This window comes from Bombyx mori, chromosome 25 (genome assembly GCF_030269925.1).
Source record: "Bombyx mori chromosome 25, ASM3026992v2".
In the NCBI taxonomy this organism is placed as follows: domain Eukaryota; kingdom Metazoa; phylum Arthropoda; class Insecta; order Lepidoptera; family Bombycidae; genus Bombyx; species Bombyx mori.
The window spans coordinates 12,632,695-12,658,804 of NC_085131.1; the positions used below are offsets into that span (position 1 = coordinate 12,632,695).

Genomic DNA, 26,110 nt, shown 5'->3' on the forward strand with positions numbered 1-26,110 from the left:
CTAGTGTGCTAAACCCAGAACGAAAGCCAGCTTGTTCTATTGGTTGTGCCTTTTCAATCTCTTGTGTTATGCGTTTAAGAATTATAGATGAGAAGATTTTGTATATATTTACCAGTAAGCTAATTGGTCTATAGTTGTTGATATCGAGGGGGTTTCCTTTTTTATATAGTAATATGATGTCCGACGTGCACCATTGGATTGGTACGATTTCAGCTTCTAGTATGAGATTGAATAATTCTGTGAGAGGCTTAAGTAAAACTGGTGCGCCTATTTTCAGAGCTTCATTGGTTATTGCGTCGGGACCAGGACTTTTATCTGATTTTAGATGCTTCAGCTGCGCGTATGTATCTTTTTCTTCTATCGGTCTAATTGTTTCCGTGTTATAACAGTTGTGTGAATCATTGGCTTCCTTGATGGTTTTATTTTTGTTTTTGTATAATTCTTGGTAGAAAGAAGTTGCCTTCTGTACGATTTCTTGTCTTGTTGTAATTTCTTTATGTTGGCCTTCTAGTTTTTGTATCCAAGTTTTTCTTAAGTTTAATTCTTTAAATGCTCTCTTTGTGCTTCGGAATTTATTTAAATTTTCTGTTATTATCCTTTGCCTGTGCTTACTATAGTCTCTTTTAATCGCTTTGCTAGTTTCCTTATATATTTTGCTTAGTTCTTTCTTTATATCAGCATCTTTATTCTTTCTTAGAGTTAATTCACTGCGTTGGTTAATTAAGGCTAGTGTTTCTTCGCTAAATATTTTGTGTCGTTTTTCTTTTTTTGTATTGTTTTTGCTAGTTAAACTTTTTGTTATAGCTATTTCTAGCGCATCATAGTAAGATTGAACGTTTCTGGTATCTGCTAGTTTGGTTTCGATGTTCGATTTGAGGCTGTCTATGTAGTATCTTGTTTCTTCTTCATTTTTTGGGATTTTTGGTGGTGGTTTAAAGCCTTTTCTATTTTTTTTCGCTTGACTCAATAGAACTGTTGCTCTAAGTAGTCTATGGTCTGTTTGGAACTTTACGTTGTTGAGAACTTCATAATTTTGGACTATTTTTGGGACATTTGTCATGATGTAGTCAATTTCGTTTTTAACTTTTTCGTCTGGTGACTTCCAAGTCCATCTTCTGCTGGGTCTTTTTTTGAAATAAGTGTTGATTATTGCTAGTCTATATTCCAATGCATATTCTAGCAGTCTTTCGCCTCTTTCGTTTCTTTGGCCTAGCCCGTACTGTCCCATGACGAGTTTTTCTTCTTTTTTGGGTTGCCCTATTTTTGCATTGAAGTCTCCTAATATTATGATTTTCTCATTGGATAGTGTATGAGCTTTTTTCAGATCATTGTAGAATTTTTGTATTTCTGTATCGTCTGATTTTTCCGTGGGTGCGTATGCCTGAATTATAGAAATGTCTAGTCCGCCAAAATTCATTTGAAGTAGCGCTACTCTCTCTGAAATGCAAGTGAAGTTAGTTATATTGCTTTTCCATGCCTTTTTTATTAAAAATCCGACTCCATACAATCCCTTTGTTTCTCCTATATAGCAGAAAACATAGTCTGAATACTCTTCTATGTGGCAGCCCATTTTTCTTGTTTCTGAGAGTCCTAGTATGTCGTATTTTATATCTTTCAATGCATTATTGAGTTCTAAGTATCGGTGTATTGATGACAGAGACCTGACATTATAAGTTCCAATTTTTATACAATTCTTAAAGTCTTTGTTCAGTTTAGTGGTTTTTTGTTTTTGTGGTTTTCCTGGAGGGTTGTGGTCGTACTCTTCCACGGGGACCAGCCGGCTTGGAAGATGTGTGTTTTGTATTAATGTACATTTTTCAGTTTGTTTGTTGTTTTCTGGCTGAGGCTGGTCGGTTCGTTGCTATATATTTGTGGTTTTGGCTTGTGTGTTTGTTTTCTTGTTATTGTTATTTTTGTTTGTTAGATAGTTTAGTATGCTCGGTTTTACTCCGCCTTCGGAAAAGCTTGAAGACCTTTGGATTATGTGGGCAGCCAAGGTTTTGTTCTTTTTGTTTGCTCGAGATATCTGCCCGGCATGGTTGATTGTGTTATTCTCTGGAGATTCTGATAGATTTCTTTTATTGTTTTTCGGGTCTTTGGATGAGTTATTTAGTAGAACAAGCTTGTCGTATTTAATAATGGCTTTATTGCCCTTCTCTCTTTCTGCTATAACTTGCTCCTGTAGCTATATTTTATTTTTATTTATTTATTTTATGGACTCCAGTAACCACTTAGCACCAGGTGGGCTGTGAGGTCGTCCACCCATCTAAGCAATAAAAAAAAACCCAAAATTTTCAGAATCACGGGTCACGTCATTATGACGTAAATATTACACTTAAGTTAATCGATGGTCTTACTTATGGAACCACAAACAATTACCTACGCTAAGGCGACAAGTGCAAAATAATAAATTATTTGTTTCTTTAAAAAAACCAAGAATCTATCCCTAATACTTGGAAAAATTAAACAGAAAACTGCCTAAGTCCACACTCAATGCTCTTAAATGAAGTCGAGTGCTCCCTGCAGATAAATACGGTTAGACTTTATAGTATAATTCACAGTATTTATCCAACACTTAACAATAATCCAGTGAAACATTTATACTAAACGTTCAGATCTGACCCCTGTGGAGGACAGGTCAATCAACTGTATCGAGTTTCAAGCTGTATTAACCTTAAGCCGTATTTAGTTATGGCTTCTAGAAACAATACGAGAAAATTATCGAACAATACGTTGATGTGGTTGTGTTGGAGGTAATCGTAAAATTTTTATATAAAATTGTCTCCAATAGATGATTCTAGTTCGAAATCTTACGACATTTTCAGTGATGATGGGTGCTCTCTGCGATTTTGTTTCTCTCTTTATAAAAAAACAATTTTTTTATTAAATACTGAATAGCTTTTTGTGCGCGTTTGGGATGGGATGGAATGGTATGGGCATGTGATAAGACAAAATGACAATGAGATTGGTAAAAGAGTTTTAGCTATGAAGTTGGAAGACTTTAGAGGAAGAGGTAGACCGAAGAAAAAATTTATGGATTACGTTTTTTTTATTGCTTAGATGGGTGGACGAGCTCACAGCCCATCTGGTGTTAAGTGGTTATTGGAGCCCATAGACATCTAGATCTACAACGTAAATGCGCCACCCACTTTGAGATATAAGTTCTAAGATCTCAGTATAGTAACAAAAGTCACCAGGTGGGCTGTGAGCTCGTCCACCCATCTAAGCAATAAAAAAATGTGAGCCGTCACGGGACGCCTGGCAGATGTGAAACATCGACATTAATTTGTAAAAGTAATATGCAGAAAAGAACAGATTGTGATAGGAACTAAATATGTCATATCATTATGACATAAATAAAATGGTGTGAAGTGGTCGCCCTCGGTCTGTTAGGACTCCAGCAGTGATAAAAGCTGTGAAGGCGCGAATTCAAAGAAATCCCAAACGTAAGCAGAAACTGTTGGGCCTTCAGATGGGGTTAAGCATAACCACGGTGAAAAGGGTGTTAAATGAAGACTTAGGGCTTCGGGCATATCGAAGAAAAACAGGACATCGTTTGAATGCTCGTCTAATGGACCTGAGACTGAAGAGATGCCGCGCTTTGTTGAAGCGGTACGCGGGAAAAAAATATCGGGAAATTCTTTTTTCGGATGAAAAATTTTTGACCGTAGAAGAGAGCTACAACAAACAAAATGATAAGGTGTACGCACATAGTAGTGAAGAAGCGAGCAACCGTATTCCGCGTGTCCAACGAGGTCATTTTCCATTCTCGCTCATGGTATGGTTGGGAGTTTCTTATTGGGGCTTAACAGAGGTACATTTTTGTGAGAAAGGTGTAAAAACGAATGCAGTTGTGTATCAAAATACAGTCCTGACGAACCTTGTGGAACCTGTTTCTCATACCATGTTCAATAACAGGCACTGGGTATTCCAACAAGATTCGGCGCCAGCTCATAGAGCGAAGAGCACACAAGACTGGCTGGCGGCGCGTGAAATCGACTTCATCCGGCACGAAGACTGGCCCTCCTCCAGTCCAGATTTGAATCCGTTAGATTACAAGATATGGCAACACTTGGAGGAAAAGGCGTGCTCAAAGCCTCATCCCAATTTGGAGTCACTCAAGACATCCTTGATTAAGGCAGCCGCCGATATTGACATGGACCTCGTTCGTGCTGCGATAGACGACTGGCCGCGCAGATTGAAGGCCTGTATTCAAAATCACGGAGGTCATTTTGAATAAACTTTAGTGTCATAAGAATCTATGTTTTGTTAAGTTCATTTTGGTATATGAATGGTTACATAATGAATAAACTTGTTTCAATTATTTTACATTAAACATGTGACAGAATTTATGACCTGACTAGGTATATACCATCATATAGCATGGCTATGCATGCGTCGCCACGGTTTGCCGTGCCGTCGTAACTATACTGAGATTTTAGAAATTATATCTCAAGGTGGGTGGCGCATTTACGTCGTAGATGTCCATGGGCTCCAGTAACCACTTAACCAGGTGGGCTGTGAGTTCGTCTACTCATCTAAGAAAGAAAAAAAAAAAAAAAAAAAAAAAAAAAAAAAAATAATTCGAAGAAAACGTAAAGTTTAAACACTGAAAATATTAGAGGCAAGAGCACTCACAGTGTTGAGGGGCACCCGACGTCGCGTCTGTTATTCTCGTGTGATCTCGAGTGGATCAACCCTTTAAGCTACAATAAGCCCTTGAAAAACTCGAACGAAAGCACATTTTAACAGCACTGTCAATATTATGAAACATTTTCATCATTTTCACAAAAGTTTTGGCTGCAAGATTCGTTTATTGAAGACTAGTGGCCCGCTCCGGCTCCGCTGGGATGTTTAACAAAAATTTCAACGATATTAAATTTCATGTTGTTTTATTTTTTTTTAATAAAAGAACACTTATTGCGGCATAACTACAATAGTTAGACATATGCTATCCTGACACTTTTTGTAAATAATAATGTGTTCTACAAAATTTTACTACATTATATTATTGTATCATCAATAGTTTTCGCAGGGCACGCGATGTAAAGAATATGTGAGGTAATTTTTTTACACCTTGGGTTACATTATTGGAGTTTTAGTAAGGATCCCTAATTTTTTTCAAAAAAGATTATAGAGCCTATGTTACTTGGGAATAGTGTAGCTTCCAAATAGTGAAAGAATTTTTCAAATCAGTTCAGTAGTTTCGGAGCCTATTCGAAACAAACAAACAAACAAATCTTTCCTCTTTATAATATTAGTATAGATATAGAGAAGTAACTAGAGGTCCCGCAGTAGTCGAAATTCGACTATAATTAATTGGAATTGTAAGTTTGTACACTATTATGATTGTATTTTATACTTCTATAATCACAAATTTCGCTAAGGCTACTTTATAAAAAAAATATTAATAAAGACAAACAATATTTAATCTATTATTTATTTGACCACAGACGTCAAGAACAAAAGTTTGACAATAAATAGCATGCATGTGTGTGTGCGTCAAATACATGGTATGTAGTGTGTGTAATGTTTTCTTTATTGATTAATGTGTCTTTTATGCATTATTTAAAAAAAATATTAGCATTGTGCACTTCTTCTCTATATCTATACTAATATTATAAAGAGGAAAGATTTGTTTGTTTGTTTGTTTCGAATAGGCTCCGAAACTACTGGACCGATTTGAAAAATTATTTTTCCATTAGAAGCCGACACTGTCCCTGATGAACATAGGCTACTTTTTTTTTTTTTTTTTTTTTTGGTTCCTGTGTGTTTTAATGTTTCCGAAGCGAAGCGAGGGCGGGTCGCTAGTTCTCTATAAGTGTTGAAAATTTCATAATCCTCCGTCCGCGAAATTTTCGTAAAAAGGGATACAAAGTTTTTGCTTCACGTATTAATATATCGACGCTTGAAAGGCAAACGTGACTAAGCGACAATGTGTGAACTGTACAGTAGACTAATTTAAAGTTGAAATACCTGAAAACAAAATTTATTTTAACGAATCCAGCTGTAGTAGATTCTAGCTAGTAGCTGTAGGATTGAAATGATTTTAATAGACCTAGAAATATATGCTTTTTGCGCATCGAATATGGTTATTGCCTATCATTTATGTACAAATCAGTTATTGTCGCTTAGTCACTTTTGCCTTTTAAGCGTCGATATAGATTATTTCTGACGTTTCAAATGCTCCACGGCTCCCTTCCGTTGCGTGACCAAGAAGCATCACAATAGTTTCAATTAATATCTTACTGTGTCATGGAATCTTGAAGCTCGATCTCCACCCTACTTCCAACTATTGTATAATCAGTGAAACGTGGCAATCAGGAATTAATTAAATTGCAAACCATCATTCAGCCACTGTCTTCGTGAAATATTTAGCATTCAATCATTCTATTGTGACATCCGTATTTTATGCTTTTCGCGACGAGAATTGTTTCAATTTTTTTGAGTAGCATAAATTATTATATGTAGTTTGAGGCTTATTCACGAAAGCTTCTAATTCGTAGCTTACTGTCGTGCGAGCTTATAAAACGCCGTACCAGAACTTCCAAAGATCCTTGGGTCTCAGGTACAGATGGTCAGGCAAGGTTACTTACTATACTTGAGACCTTAGAACTTGTATCTCAAGGTGGGTGGCGCATTTACGTTGTGGATGTCTATGGGCTCCAGTAACCACTTAACACCAGGTGGGCTGTGAGCTCGTCCACCCATCTAAGCAATAAAAAAAAAAATACAAAACAAGACCTCACAACCCAAAGCTGAAAGAACAAAATATGTCCTTAAACTCTCTGTGATAGATGTTCAACAAGAAACGCGTAATATTATTATCTCGCGGCGCTGGAGGTGAATGTTGGCATTAGATCAGACCCTTTAGCGTTAATATTCATGAAACTGCCTTTGAGATAGATTAGCTGTTCACCAACAAGCACTCTACCGGCTTCACACTATTGAACACGCGATAGATGTGACCATGAATACGTTGGATTATAAATACTAATATCATTTAACGGATTCTCTTACTACTAATTAGTTTTTGTGGATTCCCGGTTTTTTTTATTATTAAAGGATTACTGGTAGCCAGTAATCCTTTAATAATAATTTAATAATTAATAATAATTTAATAATTAATTAATAAGAAAAAGATCTTAAGATTGAAGCTCATGGGTGATGGTGGTCACGACCCTCAGACATGAGGAACACGACTCGAGGAGGAGGAGGTAGCCCAGGGGGCTTTCCAGTTTTACAAGGACAGGAGGACAGGTGGTCGAGCAAGGGCTCTGCCAAGAGGGGCGGGATTTGCTAATAGCACTCGAGCGCCTCCAAGGGAGACCTAACAACTCAAGAGTAACTGCTTCGCGAATGAACCTACTACCGGATCGAAATCGCGACCCGCTAAGAAGATCCGGCAAAAAACTCAACAGGCTGATGTTTAGGTTAGGTTGCACGTCGAACTCTTTGCAGAGTTCTCTTGAGACTCATCTTGAGACTGATCTCGAGATATGAGATCGTCGAAATCTCGAGTGTTTTGATTCGAATAAAATTTCCTAAAACATCTCCCAGCAAATAACGAAAGAAATTGACAGACACTCCGTGAATGCTATCACGATTAATTATTATTGGAATACGATGAAACGCTGTCTTTCTTCTGAATTGTTTTTTTTTGTTTAAATAAGAACTCGGCCTGCAATAAAAACAGCTCTTCCCTGACAGAGAGACCAGTAAAAGAAATACAATGAACTTCACTTTTCTTTTTTATCTTTTTTTCACTTTTATTTCAGTTCTGTCGTTTTGTATTTTTCTGCCTTAGCCGGTCGTCCACCAAGCAGGCTAGCAAGCTATTATAGGCACTGCCACAGTGTAAGCTATTTTATTTTATTAGATGTCAGAAATTAATTTAGAAGCCATAGTTGAACAGTTCGGTATTAACTAGAATCATAATTAACGCTCTATAAGAACTTTGTTTAGAGGAAATTATGAAAAAGATAAACAATATTTCAACGAAGTTTAATAACTGAAGTCAGTATTGCATTCTTATTGAGCATTGAAGATCGGTATTTATTTAGATAGAGCCAATCATGAAAATGTTTGAAACTTAGGATAATGCATCAAAATACCATTTTCACTTCCTTTTTATTTCACGACTGACTTCGACGACGAAAGATTGTTTAATAAATTTTTTTATTGCTTAGATGGGTGGACGAGCTCACAGCCCACCTGGTGTTAAGTGGTTACTGGAGCCCATAGACATCTATGACGTAAATGCGCCAACCACCTTGAGATTATAAGTTCTAAGGTATCAGTATTATTCCTTCACCGTGGAAGTCAATTGTGAATATTTGTTGAGTACGTATTTTATTAGAAAAAATATTATTGGTATCCGCCTGGGATTCGAACACCGGTGCATCGCTCAATACGAATGCACTGGACGTCTTATCCTTTAGGCCACGACGACTTCAAAACTGTCGACTTAATAAAAAGAATTGGCCCGTGAATTTGCTTAAATATCGGTCTTAGTGTGTATTTTAAACTCGCATGGCTAGGTACCACTGCCGTGCCTATTTCTTTCCCGAAGTAGGCGTATGCCGGCTGTGAGAGTGAAAACCCGTGATATAATACAATGGAGACTACGACCTCATATTTCAAGGTGGGTCACCTCATATTCAGACTGCAATTTCTATGGGCGCCGGTGACCACTTAATAACAGGTGATCTTGAAGTCGTTCATTCGTCAAAGCAACAAAAAAAATACCCACAAACTAAACAAATAAGCTCCTTAACAAGCTTACAATAAAAGTCTGACCACGAAAAAGCTTCCAAGTACCCGTTGACAAGGCAAACTTCCGGCATCTAAAGCACCATCAACACCTGTAATAATTAACCCGGCCACCCAATGAAGGAGCTTTATCTGACTGACTCAGCACATCTCCTGATTAGCCTCGCGAAATGAGCGAAAGCTTTTATTTTTAATGGGGAGAGAACGGGCTTACTCGTGCTTTTTTCTAATAAACTCAATCGTTGTTTTGTTTTGGAACTTTTTGGTCGGAAGCTTTTGTGTTCGGCTGATGTGGAAATTTTTAAGCTTTGTTGCCCAGAAGCTTTGTTTACTGTTTGAAGTTTTGTCTGTTTCATGTATTTGAAAAAATGTATTCAACTTTTTACGAGCTTACACTTTGAGACAAACAAACAGTGTAAATCTGTAAACCGTTTAACCTTGAAGCTTCTGTTCAAAATTTATGTTTTTTTAATCGCTTCTAGTTAACTTTGAATGATAAATGTGATTATTTTTCTTTTTTTTTCTTCTCTTTATTAAACCTTTTACCTTATTATTACGAGTACCCGAAGTACCAATTATATATATATATATATATATATATATATATATTACAATTATATGTATGTATCTGTGTACGTTGGATGCAGGTGGCAACGGAGCGGCCGCACTGGACATCAGTTGGAGAGGCATATGTTCAGCCGTGGACAGTAGACAGGCTGAGATGATGATGATGATGATGTATGATAAAACATGTATGTACCACTTTATACAGTTCCGTCATTGTCACTATATATTTCTAAACTTTTTTTTTATCACGAACACCAAATTGATTGAAATCATTTTATTTCTAGATATTTTTGAATATCATAGGATCCTATCACCTTAGCCGTTGGGCCAGGCGGGTTCCCATCTCTAGATATCAGTTATGACTTCTGATGTGTTGATGGAATTTTGTAGCCGCCACAAGATCGTTGTTAAAATTTAGTACACATATAACAGCACCATATATCTTTCCGCATGTGTCGTTAAAGGCAACTAAAGGATTCACCGGAGAATACCGAACAGCCCAATCCGGGTATTAAGCCAGTGCACTGCGATCACCAACCAGCTATTACTGGTGGTAGGGCAAGTCATTAATCCTCACTGCAAGGTTCTACCATCTTGCCTGCCATGCTCAAGAAAAGTAGATGGGAACCGCCCAATCTTTTATTACTTTTTATTACTGGTGGTAGGACCTCTTGTGAGTCCGCACGGGTAGGTACCACCACCCGCCTATTTCTGTCGTGAAGCAGTAATGCGTTTCGGTTTGAAGGGTGGGGCAGCCGTTGTAACTATACTTGAGACCTTACAACTTATATCTCAAGGTGGGTGGCGCATTTACGTTGTAGATGTCTATGGGCTCCAGTAACCACTTATCATCAGGTGGGCTGTGAGCTCGTCCACTCATCTAAGAAATAAAAAATAAAAAATCTTGTCTGCATTGTCGCTCGTCAACAAGGCTCTTTGTAATAAGAGCTTTAAAATCTCAAGGTCTGTTATGATTTGAGGTATCGAAACGAACTGATTTATCGCTGACCAGAACGCTATACTACCAAAACAGCCTTCGTGGTATCGTAAAGCTGTTCTTCCTTCAAAATAAAAACCATTTTAAGGATCGTGGTTTTTTACCAATTCGTAACGCAAGGGGCGGTCTTCCACCGAATTGTGGTGTTTTCTTAATTTATAAATCTAAGCAAGGTTTTCATTAAATAGCCATTGGCGCCTTCGTGTTTCTGCCTTGTTCTTCCTCCTGCTTAAAACTAGATACCTATAAATGAAGAAGAATGCCCAGAGGCAGAAATCCAATACACTGGTCGGACTAGGTACCCTCCACTCTCAACACTACAGTCGACGTTGCTATCCACACAGCCGAGGATAGGCAGGAATGGCGCAGGATAATCCAGGAGAAAGTTGTTAGAGGAAGCCACGACCCTCAGCATTGAGGATTATCGACGCAAGGAAGAGGAGGATAAATCAAATGATCCAATGATCGCTGCAGAATATACTTGTTTGGATTGAATACTCAATAGGTAGAATGTAAGTAGCTTTATGTGTTCGCCGCACGTCCACACAACAACAAATTACTAAGTTACATGAAATATACTTAAGCCTGTCTTTCTTCAGTTTCCAGACAGTCTAATATTAACATCCCCCGTAGACGTCTTAAGCCTAATAGAATAAAACATTAAATTCGCTGCACACCTAAAAAAAGTACTTTCCAAATAATATTCCCTTCAGTGCCTTTTCACAAATCATAAACCTCACACTGCACTAAAGTACCAAGCAATGCTTCCATATCGCGAGGCGCGGCATCGAGTAGATCCAATCTAATTTGCGCGAGCGATGTCTGAACCATTAATTGTACATTACTGTGAGAGCTACACGCCCTACCACTTCTTGTTATGTTATAAAAATCTATTTCTTCTGGGTTTGCGTACACTGCAATCCAAAAAATTATGATTTTTTTTTATTTAATATTTTTAACTGGTAAGTTTTGAAATTTTTCTTGCAAATAAACTTTTCATTCTGTATGATATTTTTGTTACAGGAAAAAGCGCTCAGGTGGTTGCCTATTCTGGAACCGGTTAAGCCTTCGATATGCTTTACATGAGTTTCATAGAGTTGGGGTTCTGTACAAGATTTGAAAACTAAGCGGCTCGTCCTCGCCTCTCTTCGAACGATGTTTGAGTAAAGCATTGAAGTCCAGTCAAGCATTGTGTGTGATGGAGGTGACATTAGCTGCTTAGGGACGCCAGCGCGATCTACTACAATCTTGACGGAGTTTATATGTCTAAGGAAGCGACGGTGAAGTTCTTCAATAGGCCCATCTCTTTTGTTAAAACTCACTCTGCAATCCTAAAAAAATTCACAAAGATCCGGCGATTCAAACACGCACCACTAATAATGTTATAGGAATAATTACCGTTACCGTATACCGAAAAATAAAAAAAATGTCCTAAAGTGTACGTTGACTAAAGCATAGCTCACGCGAACAACGCCCCGACGTGCAAACACAATATTCTCGTTTGGGCGGTTTTTCTAACATTACAGTATTGAAAGCAATCGCCGCTTTCCGGCCGTTGTGCTTAACGAGCCAGCTAAGTAATGCTCTCAGGAATTATTGCCGAAACACCTCGTAACGCGCTCGTGGATGTGGACTGTTGTGAGTTTTGACGCGGCGCTGTTTTCAATAGAGATACGTTTTTTTATGTGTGTGTGTTTTTGAAGTGAAAACTTCTTTAGAATCGTTGTGATTTCAAACCGGATGCAACGGAAAAAACGACAGGTAAGAGACACAAATACAAAAATGTGTAGGATGAAGCCAGCAAAGAATGAGACAGAAATATACATACTATTTAATACAGCGCCATCTGTGAGATTTTTTAAATACTAACGTGTGTATGAAAGCTCTTGTAGTGAATTTTAATTTAGGATTATACGTGAAATTAAAATATCAATTCACAGAGGGCGCTACCTCACAATTATTTACTAATGACAAAATTTTACATATACTTAAAACGTTTAGGATAATTGTATTTTAATTTTGGAAGGTTTCACTTCTACCACGTGTGAATTGCACACATTTTGTTTTTTTTTTATTGCTTATATGGGTGGACGAGCTCACAGCTCACAGCTCACCTGGTGCTAAGTGGTTACTGGAGCCCATAGCCATCTACAACGTAAATGCGCTACCTACCTTGGGATATGAGCTCTAAGCTCTCAGTATAGTTACAACGGCTGCCCCACCCTTCAAACCGAAACGCATTACTGCTTCACGGCAGAAATAAGCAGGGTGGGTGGTACCTACCCGTGCGGACTCACAAGACGTCCTACCACCAGTAATTACGCAAATTATAATTTTGCAGGTTTGATTTTTATTACACGATGTTATTCCTTCACCGTAGCGAAATATACATACATATGTTACCCTCTGTTTCGACTATCTAAATACGTATCTGTTTGTTCACATGCGCCTTCACACCGGTTATTTGAAACAGGGGGAGTTATTGTGAATATTTAAAGGTTAGACACATTTTTTGCTTGAGGCAGGAATCACGTAAAGAGACGTAAAACCGCGTATTTTACGATGTAGTTGACAATGGTTACAGCGACTTTACAACTAAGGTAGATAAATTTTATGGTTGCGTGAATCGTGAGTGCAGATCCATGCCTTCTTGAATGTTTTAACACGTTCAATGCGGGACGAGGTCTGATACGCCCCGTAAGTCTGTCCTGCGGTGCGGCTACGAAAAACATAGACTTCGCTGTCGTGCGGAGACCGTAACTTCAATTTGATTTATTTATTTATTTATTACTGCATATACTAGAAAGTATAAAGGCGGACTTAATGCTATAGGCATTCTCTCAGTCTACCTTAGGAGAGTGCAGAGATGAACCTTGGTAGGTGTAGTGTGAAGGTGATATTACTTAAACATATGTGCATATGTAACATACATAATATTTATAGATACAAATACTACTCGTACTTAAATAAATACATATACATAAATATATACATATACATATCATAAATATATTAGGTTTATTTATTATTTTATTAAACACTAAATCTAAGATATCTAATAATCTAATATATATTATCATAAATATGTTAGATTATTAGATATATTAGATTTAGTGTTTTAATGATTTAGAAGGAGACTGAGGAGCTGACCCGACAAACGTTGCTTAACCATATAAATTATTTCTAGGAAAGATAAATAACCTATATACCGACTGCAGCGCCATCTGCCGGGCTGATTTGTGAATCTAAACCATCCAAGCCGCCACTCAAATGCATATAAAAAAATCATTCAAATCGGTCCAGCCGTTTAGGAGGAGTTCAGTGACAAACACACGGACAGAAGAAATAAAGATTAATACTTTTAATAAGACTAGCTGACCCGGCAGACTTCGTAGTGCCTTAATTGATAAATAAAATACCTAAATTCTTGTATAAAATAAACTTAAAAGAATCAAAAGGAATCCGTCCGACGGGGGACACATCAAAGGGAAAACAAAATTGTTATTTTTATTTAATTCCGAGTATTTTCATATTTATCTACCTTTTAAACCTTCTCTAGACTTCCACAAATAATTCAAGAACAAAATTAGCCAAATCGGTCCAGCTGTTCTCGAATTTTAGCGAGACTAACGAACAGCAATTCATTTATATATATATAGATTTATACTTATAATATACTTTATATACTTTATAAGATTAATACTTATAATACAAAATATAATAATTATAGATTTCAGACGAGGTCTTAAGCTCCCCGTACCACAGGAGTGGAAATAATAAAAAAAACCGCTGTCAGATTGCTAAAAGTCAAAGCCCGCAAACCGTAGTGGTTTGTTTTGTTCAATATAGACTCTTGTTTTGATGTGTGCAAGCTCCAATATATCTGTGAGCTTTAGTACACGGCTTTAGTGACAGATTCTACGAGCTCACAATTAGTGATGTGTCAAAAGAAAAGCCAAATTAATCACTAAAAAAGTACTGCCTTTGACGTTGCTGTGTTAATCTTTTAGTAAATCTACATACAGGGTGTACTAAGCCCGCTCTGAGCACATACTGAAAAATCACAATCGATTACTTTACTTTTTGGTATTTATTTATTTATTTATTTAGACGCACCAACAGCAATACACACAAAACATTCAAACTCAAATTTAACAATTATAAAATTAAGTACTGGTATGTAAGCCAGTTACAGGCATTCACAGCAATCTATATAATAATATGTAAAAATGAATTGCTGTTCGTTAGTCTCGCTAAAACTCGAGAACGGCTGGACCGATTTGGCTAATTTTGGTCTTGAATTATTTGTCGAAGTCTAGAGAAGGTTTAAAAGGTAGATAACTATGAAAATTCTCGGAATGAAATAAAAATAACAATTTTGTTTTTCCTTTGATGTGTCCCCAGTCGGACGGATTCCTTTTGTTTGTTTTAAGTTTTTTATACAAAAGTTTAGGTATTTTATTTATCGATTGAGGCACTACGAAGTCTGCCGGGTCAACTAGTCTCTTATAAAAAACACTATGACATGCTGCAGCAATTTTACAAACAGCAGAAAAATACGTTAAATTGAAATGTTGACAATACGACATAAGAAAAATAGAAAAATTTAAAAAGGACATGAAAACAAGAGTTAACTACTTAGCATTCTCTCAGCAATTACAAACAAAGAAACTTGGATACTAGTTTGTTTTTGAGACCAGGACACGTGTCCTAAAAATGTCGATGCCGTCAATTAATGCACATGTATTCGTTTAATACGCAATGTATGTCATTAAAAAAATACTGTCTCGCAAATTCTATGAGCTCCAGCGAACGTAGGGGACAGCTTTCCTCAAAGTTTGCGTTAAATGACCGGCTGACGAATTCGCACTTACAATTCGATTTCGCAATTTCATAATATTTAGAGAGAGAGAGAGAGAGAGAGAGAGAATACACTTTATTGCACACCAAAACACAATTTACATTCAAAAACAATCAAAAAAAGCAGATACATTTGTACAATAGGCGGTCTTATCGCTAAAAGCGATCTCTTCCAGACAACCGTTTAATTTATAGAAATTCTGGAAAATATAAAAAATATAGCAGGTATGTTGCGTTGTACTATAGATAATACATTATTATAGAAAATATATACATACAATAAACAAAATATATACCGTTCACATATAATATGAAATATATACCAATATTTATATACCAATTATATACCAATATACGTACTTACATACAATAGATACTATTGTAATATATAATATTTAACGTTTATATACTGTTCTATTTACCTACAATTGTTTTTAACATTTTCGCTTCGGTAACGAGTTTTTGCTCCCAGTTTTTTTGTGTTTTAATACCAACCACGTGTCTATTACCTTGAGTAGCAGTTCAAGTCAATCATATTGTTACGCGCTGGGGTTCGGGATATATAAAATTCTACGCAATTACAAGTTAACACTGTATTAGCACTTAGAACACTTATAACACTTTAAAATTCTCAGTTCGCTTCGTCCGCTTCGCTTCAGGTGATTACTGACTGACTGCGTGCCACCTCTGCAACGCTTTTATAGCCGATACGACATCCCTAGAATTATCGAGAACATTTCCTCACAAGTTGAGTATTTTCGATGTGTGTTTCCGCTGTCTGACAATAGATGGCGTTGTACTTCTCGAGCGTTCTAGGTGCTACTAGATCCTTCGATATTCGTTCGACTATTTGGCAATAGATGGCGTGACTCTTACCGGCGTAACAATATTTTATTTACTGAGTTAAGTTTTGTACCGTACAATCCGGCTTTAGAATTGTGGCGGTGGCCATCATGCAACACAAGATATTTGACAGATGCCTGAACTTCACTTACGACATTTTCTAGATAAGCTTGTATTTAAACAAGTTCCGAACAACAACATTCGGACCGTCGGTCCACCGAGCAATATCACCCGCTCGGTGGAAGATCTTCCCTTTGTCGTATATCTAAACACAAATTAACTCTTCCGGGACACTCCCTCAGGACTATGACGATATTATTCATAGAAGGCTAATGGTAACTCAACGGTCTGCCATTGACTACACGATAAAAAAGATTATTCCATTCACCAATAGTGACAGAAAATCCGAGAAAAGCAATAAAATAAATAGAAAATCTTTAAATCGTCCTAATTGCTTGAATCAAGGACAGCCGATATCGGAATCTTCAAACGCTCAAACATCACTTGAGCGAACACTAAATCACATTTAAACAAGATATCTGGAATATCTTGCCCTTTGATATAATTCCAATTGAGTTTAGCTGGAAAATATTTTAAATCGAAGAAAACTGTCTTAAGCTAATATTTTTCTAGCTCATATGTTCGAGTTTTCCCGGATCATAAGAATTATAACGTAAATGCTCTGACGCTTTTTAGAGACTAAGTGGCGCGGTTTTTTTTTTATTGCCTTTGCAGGCAGACGATCATACGGCCCACCTGATGGTAAGTGGTCACCGTCGCTCATGGACGTCAGCAATGCCAGGGGCAGAGCCAAGCCGCTGCCTACCAAAGCTCATGTCTCCAGGTGAGTGGCGGCATTTATGATGTTGATATAGGTACAAGTACCCGCATAATATCAGGTGAACTGTGAGCTCGTCCATCCATCTAAGTAATAAAAGACACACAGTCTACAAGGTCACTAATTACTTGACCCACTAGGCAGTCAAATCACCTGCACCATGCATCATCTTCTTCTTTACCTTACGATATTTCAACATGGACCTCGTGGAGCCAATGGATGGATGGAGTCCCAAAGCCTAAGCTCAATATAGTATATATGTTCTCTGACAAAAATATACTAAAACCATAGTAATAACATTTATGTAGATCCCGTATTCCATTTTTAATTAACGTGCTAACTAACTCAAAGCTCCTTGCTTTTAATTAAGTTCAAGCTCTATAAAAGCTAGGCATCCGGCAAAGTTTTAGGCGCATCAGATATGAAGCTTGAAGCCAACGGATAAGACGAGGAAATATTAACATCTTTGTAACCAAAGAAGGTTTGAATTATTAATGTCCTAGTGACGACGATTTTCGTTTGGAACTCTTTTACTTTCTTTAGACAAGCTCTAAAGTCTTGAAGTTTATTAAGTTAAATTATCCATAAAACTATATTACGTTGCATGAGATGAAAGTTTCAGTAATAATAATAATAATCGAGGATAAGTCACACAGGGTGATGTGGCTCCAAACTAGGAAAAAACGCTATGAGAATCGGCGACTGTTAATCATAATTATATACATAAAACAGCGAGACTGGCCAGCTTGTTCAAGAGAATGAAGAGATTATTATAATTATTGCCTTCCATGGTAACAGAAATAAAATCCAACTTTTCCAAACAATAATTTTCATTGAATTGCAAGTGTACAACAGTAGCAACAGAGAGCTACAACCTCATTCGACTGCTCAAACCGGAATGGTGCGACTATGAACACTAGTATTTATAGTAGAAAAATGTGGGTAATTTGTTCATGAATTTTCTTGAATACCGTCTTAAAGAATTGCCTAAATGCGTTGTACTTATAACAGTTAACCAATAATTCGTACATTAAGAAAACAGTTAACTTTAATTAATCTTAGTTGAGTAAGGAGTACTGTCGCGCCGATTTATACTTTTAAAATTGTATAACCACAACCTGCGACTCAGTAGTCAGGAGTGCTACCTAACCACTACCCCGGTCACCGTCCTCGCCGCACCCGTCGTCGCTTGCGATGAAGGGCTCGACGAGTGAATTAATCCATAAACACAGCCCACTGAGTTTCTCGCCGGATTTTCTCAGTGGGTCACGTTTCCGATCCGGCTGTAGATTCTGCAAAGCACTGTTCTTGCTAGGGCCAGTGTTAGCAACACTTCCGGTTTGAGCCCCGTGAGCTCACCTACAGGCTAGGGTGAACCTGAAATAGCCGCTCAAGGCTATAAGCATAGGTAGAAAAAAATACCCACTATTGATACAGTAATTTTTTTAATTATATAGCGACTATTCCACTCTTAAAATCTGTGATGATTTCATACAGCCAAACAGCCAACGTCGTAGAACTTACCCTAGCTACCCTTGCCCACTCACTGTGCGTTCCACCCCTACCAATCCTACTTAAATTTCGAAACATTTCCAATAGCTTTTAACTTCTCTGGTATTTGCTAACTCAATCTGTCGACTGCTTCCAGAGGCGTGAATCGTGGCAAAACAAAGTATTCCGTTAAATCTGTGTAACAGATTTAAAAGGTATTTTTTATGTACAGAACCCGTGATATTTATTATTAACAAACACAATACGTATCGAACATAATCCCATTATTTTGAGTGGCCCGATGTCAAAGCGTCGACGTTATGGACCGAAAGTCGATATTACTGTGGACTGCAATCCGTTATATACGAGTATTACTGATTGGTTGCAGCCTCACTCACACATGCGTGGTCACGTTGAGTTTGCTGTACATGGACGTAATATATGTCGTGGATAACGACTTGAGTAATATTAAGACGTTGCTTTGATTATTATTTTAAATGATAAAATGTTGTTTTGATAAATATCATCAAAAATGTAGGGTAGACGCCGTAACGCCAATGTATAAAATGGCGGTACGTGGACAGAGTCATCTCAGTCAGTCGAAACGAAACTCTCGGTTTACCCTTTTATTGTGAAAATTAATTGTTGTGATTATCAATAATTATTATTCAAAAGGTTTTATTGACTTTTATTGCAATAAATTCAGTTCCACTGATTACGAATGATGACGGAACTGCCGCTCAGCCATCCCTGGCGCCTTCATATATTTGATGCTATTAAATTTATGATCATGCTGTTGTATGTCGCTACAATGCACTCCACACAGGCAAGGATAGGCACGGCTGACGCAATATAATCCAGAAGAAAGTTATTAAAGGAGGTCATGGTCCTCAGCATTGAGGATGCACGCAAAGAGGAGGAGATCGCTACAATATATGGACATCTAAGTGTCTTATGTAAACCACATGAGCAAAAGAAAAATCCCTGTTAGGTACAAATCTGCCTGTCTTGCCATTGCTGGAGAGGTACTTATCATCGGCAGAATTAGAAAACTGGACCTCGACATGACACTCCATCAAGCCTAGGCCCTGTGCTTTCACGAGCCTCGGATATGCCTAAATTGCAGTCGGAAGTGTCCCCATTAAAGTCGTGATATAACTTAATACCTCGGCTTCGTTTTCAATAGCGGTTGGATCATTCTTTTATCAAGAGGCCAGATCTCTTACAGATGGCTAAACAGTAGACTGATTTCTCTCCAAGACTAAGGGACCTAACCAGAGAACTCACTACGTCTACATGGAAGTGGTACATTCACAGATTCTGTACAGCTCTACGGTTCTTCCACAATAGATCAGTCTTTGACTACGAGAGTAGCGAAGATGCTATAGCGCATCATCATGGTCATGGGCCTTCAAGGTTAAAGCACCATTTCTTTTGAGTTTGAAAGACCGTTCTAGTCTATTATTAGCACGAAAAATCCAATCTCTGCTCTTATACATACCTACTCCAGAAAGCTAATTGAGGAATGCAGATCGTGAAGGCTACTCGCTCGATTCTCAAAGACTAGGTGTATTTTACCGGGCAGCAGAACTGTCTAAAAAGAGATGAAGATATGAGTCATTCCTATATTGGCAATGTCGAGTTACCAGATCGGTCCAATTTTTCGCAAGAGTGCGATTCGCAAGGTAGCAGCCTACCAATCGCATTCCCACTCATGATGAATGTTTCCTCATCTATTTTTAGCTTAAGACTTCCAGTTATCTTCGTTTTTATGTTAGATCCACGCGACCGTCTAATATTAATTGTGATTCAGTGGCGAGTTGATGCTCTGCTAATCTGATTGAGATGATGTCTCGAAGATATTGACGGAGACGCGTGCGTTATCCAAGTTCGCAAACCATTATCAAGTTATAATCATTCGATGATGTAGATTGTGCTTCCATTTCACAGTACATTATTTCTCAGCCAAATCTGTCTGGAGACTTTAATTTTTCCCTTTTAAACTTCTATAGGAATACATGACTAATTAATATTTTATTTTATACTAGCAGCCCGCTCCGGCTCCGCTCGGGTCAACAAAAATTTCAATGATATTTGACGTTGTTTTATTTTTTACATAAAAGAACACTTATTGTGGTATTACTATAACAGTTAGACATATGCTGTCGCGGCACTTTTTGTAAATAATAATGTGTTCTGCAAAGTCGTAGTACATTATTTTATTCTATCATCAATAGTTTTCGCAGGGCACGCGATGTAAAGTATATTTTAAGTAATTTTTTTACACCTTGGGTTACATTATTGCAGTTTTAGTAAGGATCCCTAATTTTTTTCAAAAAAGATTATACACTATGTCACTCGGAAATAGTGTAGCTTCCAAACAATGAAAGAATTTTTCAAATCCGTTCAGTAGTTTCGGAGCCTATTCAATACAAACAAACAAATCTTTCCTCTTTATAATATTAGTATAAAAGTAAAGATATGATTATATTATTATTATCGCGTTTGTATAGAAAAAAATCTACGAGTTTTTTTTTTTTTTGTTGCCCTTGTTGGCAGACGAGCATACGGCCCACCTGATGGTGAGTGGTTACCGTCGCCCATGGACTTCAGCAATGCCAGGGGCAGAGCCAAGCCACTGCCTACCGCTTAATACTCTCCACAAGCCTCGTTTGAGTATGGAAATGGTATCGTGGAAATTGTTGGGGTGAAATTTAGTGGAAATTTAGTCTGTGTTTTTCTATACCATGCCAATGAGATCGATTGAGTAGTTAAAACGTGAAACAGTAACAAATAAACAACTAACTTCTTCATTTATAAGACTATATTATTCCGGACGGCCACCGCTCAGGTTTCGGCCACCACGTGTGATTTTTAGACTTCTTACTCTCGTTGAAACGTGGTGGCTCGAGTATTGCCGCAGTGGCTGTCGCGGAACGGGTGCTGGGATTGGTTCGAGGAAAATAACGAAGGCTTCAGTATGGCGTTCACACGGTCCTCGTGGCTTGACCGGCGCAGGGCGTAGGAGCGAGTCTTTTCTTCTTCGGTTGGCGCTCTCCTCTTCTTTGGAGAGGTCTGGACTCGTCGGCTCGCTGTCTCGAACTGAATTTGCATTTTTTTTTTTTTTTTTTTTTTTTTTTTTTTCCTACCTAAGCTGATAGCCCTAGCGGCTATTTCAGCGTAGCCTTAACTTTAGTAGGTGAGCTCACGGGGCTCAAACCTGACGATGTTGCTAACACGAACCCTAGCAAGAGTCGTGCTTCGCAGAATCTACCACCGGATCGGAAACGCGACCCACTGAGAAGATCCGGCGAGAAACTCAGTGGGCTGTGTCTGAGAGTTAATTTACTCGTCGAGCCCTTCGTCGCAAGCGACGGGTTCGACGAGAACGGTGACCGGTGCTTGAAGTACCTAAAAGCACCGTTAGTGGATCAGGAGGATCCGAGATGACGTGTTTAGGGCGACGTCGACTGCTTTCCATTCTGTCCGCAGGATCGGGAATGTAGTTGCCGGCGGCCACGATGAGAGGGTTCTCGTGTCGTGCCGCTTTATCGAAGTGGCGCATGGACGCCGACTGCAGATACTTACTGATGGACTCTAAGTCCAGGTCGTCATGGAGGTCGACGTTCCTGACGAACCACGGGGCTCCGACGGCTATCCTGCAAAAACGGGATTGAATAATTTGAAAGGATTTTAAGTGTATGCGGGCCGCGTGAGCGAACACTACACTTGCATAGGTCATGACGGGGCGTATGCAAGTTTTGTAGAGTGTCACCTTATTTCTAAGGGACATTTTACTTCGCCTACATATCATCGGGTAGAGACGTCCTAGGATGAAGGCGGCACGATCGCGTACCGTCTTGATATGGGGGCGGAATGTCATCCTACTGTCGAGGGTGACGCCTAAATATTTGACCTTCGGGGCCCACGGTATGGGCTGGTCGAACATCGTGATTGGGCGAACGGCGGGGGCGGGGTTATTGACGCGCCTAGTCGGGAGAGGGATGCTCAGCGTGGTGTTCGGAGGGCGACCCCTTTTGAAGAGCACCGCTGTGCTTTTCGTGGGGTTAATGTCGATGCGCCACTTCCGGAACCACTGTCCCATGGTGGTAGCTGCGGTCTGAAGTCGTCGATGAAGCAACGCCTTCTTCCTACACGAGTAGTAGATGGCGGTGTCATCGGCGAAGAGCGCCAGATGGGTCTCCGGAGACCGGGGTATATCGTTGATATACAAACTGAATAGTAACGGGGAGAGGGCGGAGCCTTGCGGGACTCCGGCTGTGACGTGACGGGGCCGGGAACGCGTTCCCTCGACTCGATATCGGAACGAACGGTTCGACAAGTAGTCTCGTATGATGAGCACGAGCCTGTCTGGCACTCCCATGTTATACAGTTTGTATATCAAACCGTTGTGCCAGACTTTATCGAACGCCTTCGCTATATCGAAGAAGAGGGCTCCTGTCGGAATGGGTTTCCGCCTGTTCAGCCCTAGTAAGATGTGCTCCGTGAGGCGGTGCACTTGATGGACGCACGAGTGTTTGGCGCGGAATCCAAACTGCTCGTCTATAAGAATTTTATTCGCGGATACGAAGTCCCAGAGGCGTTTACGAAGGAGCCGTTCGTAAAGTTTGCCTATCGCCGGGAGGAGACTGATGGGGCGGTAACTCGCGGTTTCGTTCTTCGGTTTGCCCGGCTTGTGTATGCCGATAACGTCCGCTTCTTTCCACGCCGCGGGAAAGATGCAGTTCGTCATAGCAGCATTTAATATGGTGGCCAACATCGTTATCAGTTGGGCTGGTAACAGTTTAAGCGCGCGGTTGCGGATGCCGTCGGAGCCGGGAGCTTTCCGTGGTTGTAGGCTATCGATCGCCTCCTTGACCTCGGAAGTGGTAATGGGGGGTAACGCGTCCGAGGGCGGCAGGGAAGCTCTGCGCTCGACCTCCCTGTCGACGAACTCGGTGTGTTCGGGGTCCGCGTGTTGAGTGCTGGTGGTGCACTGCTCTTGCAGTGCATCGGCCAGCAACTCTGCCTTGTCATCGTCATCGTAAGCCGGTGATTGGCCTGAGGGGCGTACGAGAGGCGGCATAGTGGCTATAGTTTCGGACTTGAGGGTCCTAGCTAGTTGCCAGTATGCTTGGTGAGTGGGCGCGAGTTCTTCTAAATAACTATCCCAGTTTTCGTTTCGGGCGTCGCTTAAGCGGGATTTGACCTCCCGCTGTAAGCGACGCATCCGAGTCCGGTTTGAATCCGTGGGATATCGATCGTAGGCCCGGATTGCCGCGTTTCTGATTCTAACGAGGTCCCTAAGATCGGGGGAAAGTCTGATGCGGTGGAAGCAGTCCTCCACATCGACTTGTTTCGAAGATCTTATGATCGCCGTCGAGACGTGATCAGTGAAGATGTTTATGGATTCGACGGTATCCTCGGGGGATGGAGTTGAATCCGGGCCGCAAGGGAGGATTGGTGGAGCGGTGTCAGCTAAGCACGTGCCCAGCTTCTTCCAATCCACCATGGTCCTCGTATCTGGTTCGCGGTTGAGTGGGCGACCGAGCTGCATGACGACAGGTCGGTGGTCTGAGTCGAGTTCTGACATTGCCTCGATGGAGCGTAAGCGCAGAGTTACGTTCCTCAGCAGTGCCAGATCTATTGTGCTCGGACGACGCGCGGCGTTGTACGGATAGTACGTGGGGGTCGGGGGGTTGAATATTTCGAATGTGAGGTCGTCTATGAACGCGTCGAGACGCCTACCGTTCACATTCGTGCGATGGCAGTTCCACCTAGTGTGGTGGCAATTTAAATCGCCTGCCAGGATGACCGCGTCCCCCATACCGAACAGTGTCTCGAGGTCACTGCTCAGGAGGGGTTTGTCAGGGGGGAGATAAACGGATGCGATGACGATCGGCTGGTGTCCCGTCAGCGCGATGCGGCACACTGACGCCTCGATATGTAAGAGCGAGGGAGTATCGAGAGGGACGCAGTGCAGGGCCCTCCTATAGTAAATGACAGTCCCGCCCTTGCGGGCGGAGAGTCTGTCATTCCTAACCATGACGTAATTCGCGACTTTGGGGTCGCGACGCGAGGGCTTTAGGAAGGTCTCCTGCACCAGAAGGATGTCGATGAGATTATCGCGGAGAAACTCATATACTTGATCGCGCTGACGCGCGAGTCCGTTAGCATTATAAAATGCTAACTTTATGGAACGCGGTTTTTCCCTACCGTTGCACGCCATTGATTACCGGTAATCAAACCAGCGTGCGCTGGACGGACTCGATGACGTCGATGTACTCGAACGTCGCGTTTAGGCGGTCTTCGGCCGTGACCGCTCTGCGCATGGCGTAGGCGAACGCACGCATGCGGTCGATATTTATCGCGGCGATATAATCGCGCACGATTGAGAATTCGTTAACGACAGGCCGCGCGGGGCCGGGGCGAGGCGCGGGACCGGGCGCGGGGGCGGGGCGCGGCGCGAGCAGGGGCTGGGGTGCCGGTGGCTTTCCTGCCAACGTGAGCGGCAGCGGTTTTGCCCACGCGGAGACGGTGGGCACCGGTGCCGGCACGAAGGCAGGTTTCGGCGCGCGGGGCGCCGAAGTCTTAGGGCCGACGGTTTTTGGAGGCGCGTTGGCCAGACGCTTCCGCGGGGCCTTGGGGCATCCGCGGTAGTTGGCTGTGTGGCCCTGCTTCTGGCAGAGCACACAGCTCGGTGGTTCAGTCGCTGTCTCTTTGACCCGCGAACAGTCGGCTGTCGCGTGGTCGCCGAGGCACTTTACGCACCGCGGGCGCGCGTGGCAGTTGCGCGCGGAGTGGCCGTATAACTGACAGCGGTGGCACTGCCCGGGAGTGCCTTTTTTATATGGGGCCTCGACGGTGACCCCGGATAAGCCGCAAACGGTGCGGAGGCTTGAGGCAATTCGTTTGCCTTCGGCGGTTGGTTCCAGCGCGACGAGAACCATGTTGTATGCGAATTTATCGCGCCCGCTGTGCATACGGTGCACACTTATAATCGGGTACGTTTGCCTAATTAAATCTTCTTTGATTAGCTCGACGTCGAGCTCTTTAGGTACTCCGCGTATTACTACGCGGAGCTCGCGGTCCTCCTGGAGTGCATAGGTGTGGTAGCCTATGCTCTCCTTTCGGAGGTAAGAAGTGAGGGCCCTATGGTCGCCCGGCGTTGCGACTTTAATTTGTATCCCGTGCGCGAGATTACGCGCTTGGGAGTAATTAATTTTGTTGGCCGTAAGGGCCTGGGATACCCGGTTCCACGACGACTTTTCCCGCAAGATGACCGGCGGCGGCGCGGGAATTTTGCGGACGGACGCGGGTTGGGGTCGCGGCGACGGGGTTGCGCGGCGAGGGGAGTCGGGAGAGACCACGACTTTTGGCCGCGACGCGTTCGCGGCCTTGGGTTGTTTCGGCGCCGCGGACGGTTCCACGGCGCGGGCGCGTTTTTTCCCGCGCGTGACGGTTTGGAACCCATCGGAGGTTCCGGGTTCGGGGCTGGCGGCCGACTCGAACTCCATCTCCGACTCGGAGTCGGAGCCGGAGCTCGATGCCGCGCAGGACGCTATCGACGCGGGCGCGGGGGTGGGGGGCGACATCGGCGAGTCTGGGATATTCGCGGCGGCGGCGAGCGGTGCGCGGGACTGAGCTGCTAATTTGGCTTTATGGGCCTTAAATTGAGTCATGATGTCCGGGCAAAACTCCCGGACGAAAAGGACGAACATGGCGGGGTCGTCGTCCGCCAT

The 26,110-nt window shown here is 41.2% G+C and overlaps 1 protein-coding gene across 1 annotated transcript; it reads right to left on the reverse strand.

The window, feature by feature from the left end:
- LOC119630582 (uncharacterized) lies at positions 1-26,110 on the reverse strand. Its single transcript, XM_062676230.1, has 3 exons — positions 25,893-26,110; positions 113-1,781; positions 1-36 (listed from the first exon to the last, which is right to left on the reverse strand). Exons 1-3 carry the CDS (start codon positions 26,108-26,110, stop codon positions 1-3), a joined length of 1,923 nt encoding a protein of 640 aa, XP_062532214.1.

Coding starts and splice junctions, on each gene's coding strand:
- LOC119630582 (XM_062676230.1), bottom strand. CDS start 26,110: ATGGCGGACGACGACCCCGCCATGTTCGTCCTTTTCGTCCGGGAGTTT. Junction 1,782..25,892: donor AGCTCCGGCTCCGACTCCGA/GTCGGAGATGGA, acceptor ACATCTTCCAAG/CCGGCTGGTCCCCGTGGAAG. Junction 37..112: donor ATAGACCAATTAGCTTACTG/GTAAATATATAC, acceptor CACAACCAATAG/AACAAGCTGGCTTTCGTTCT.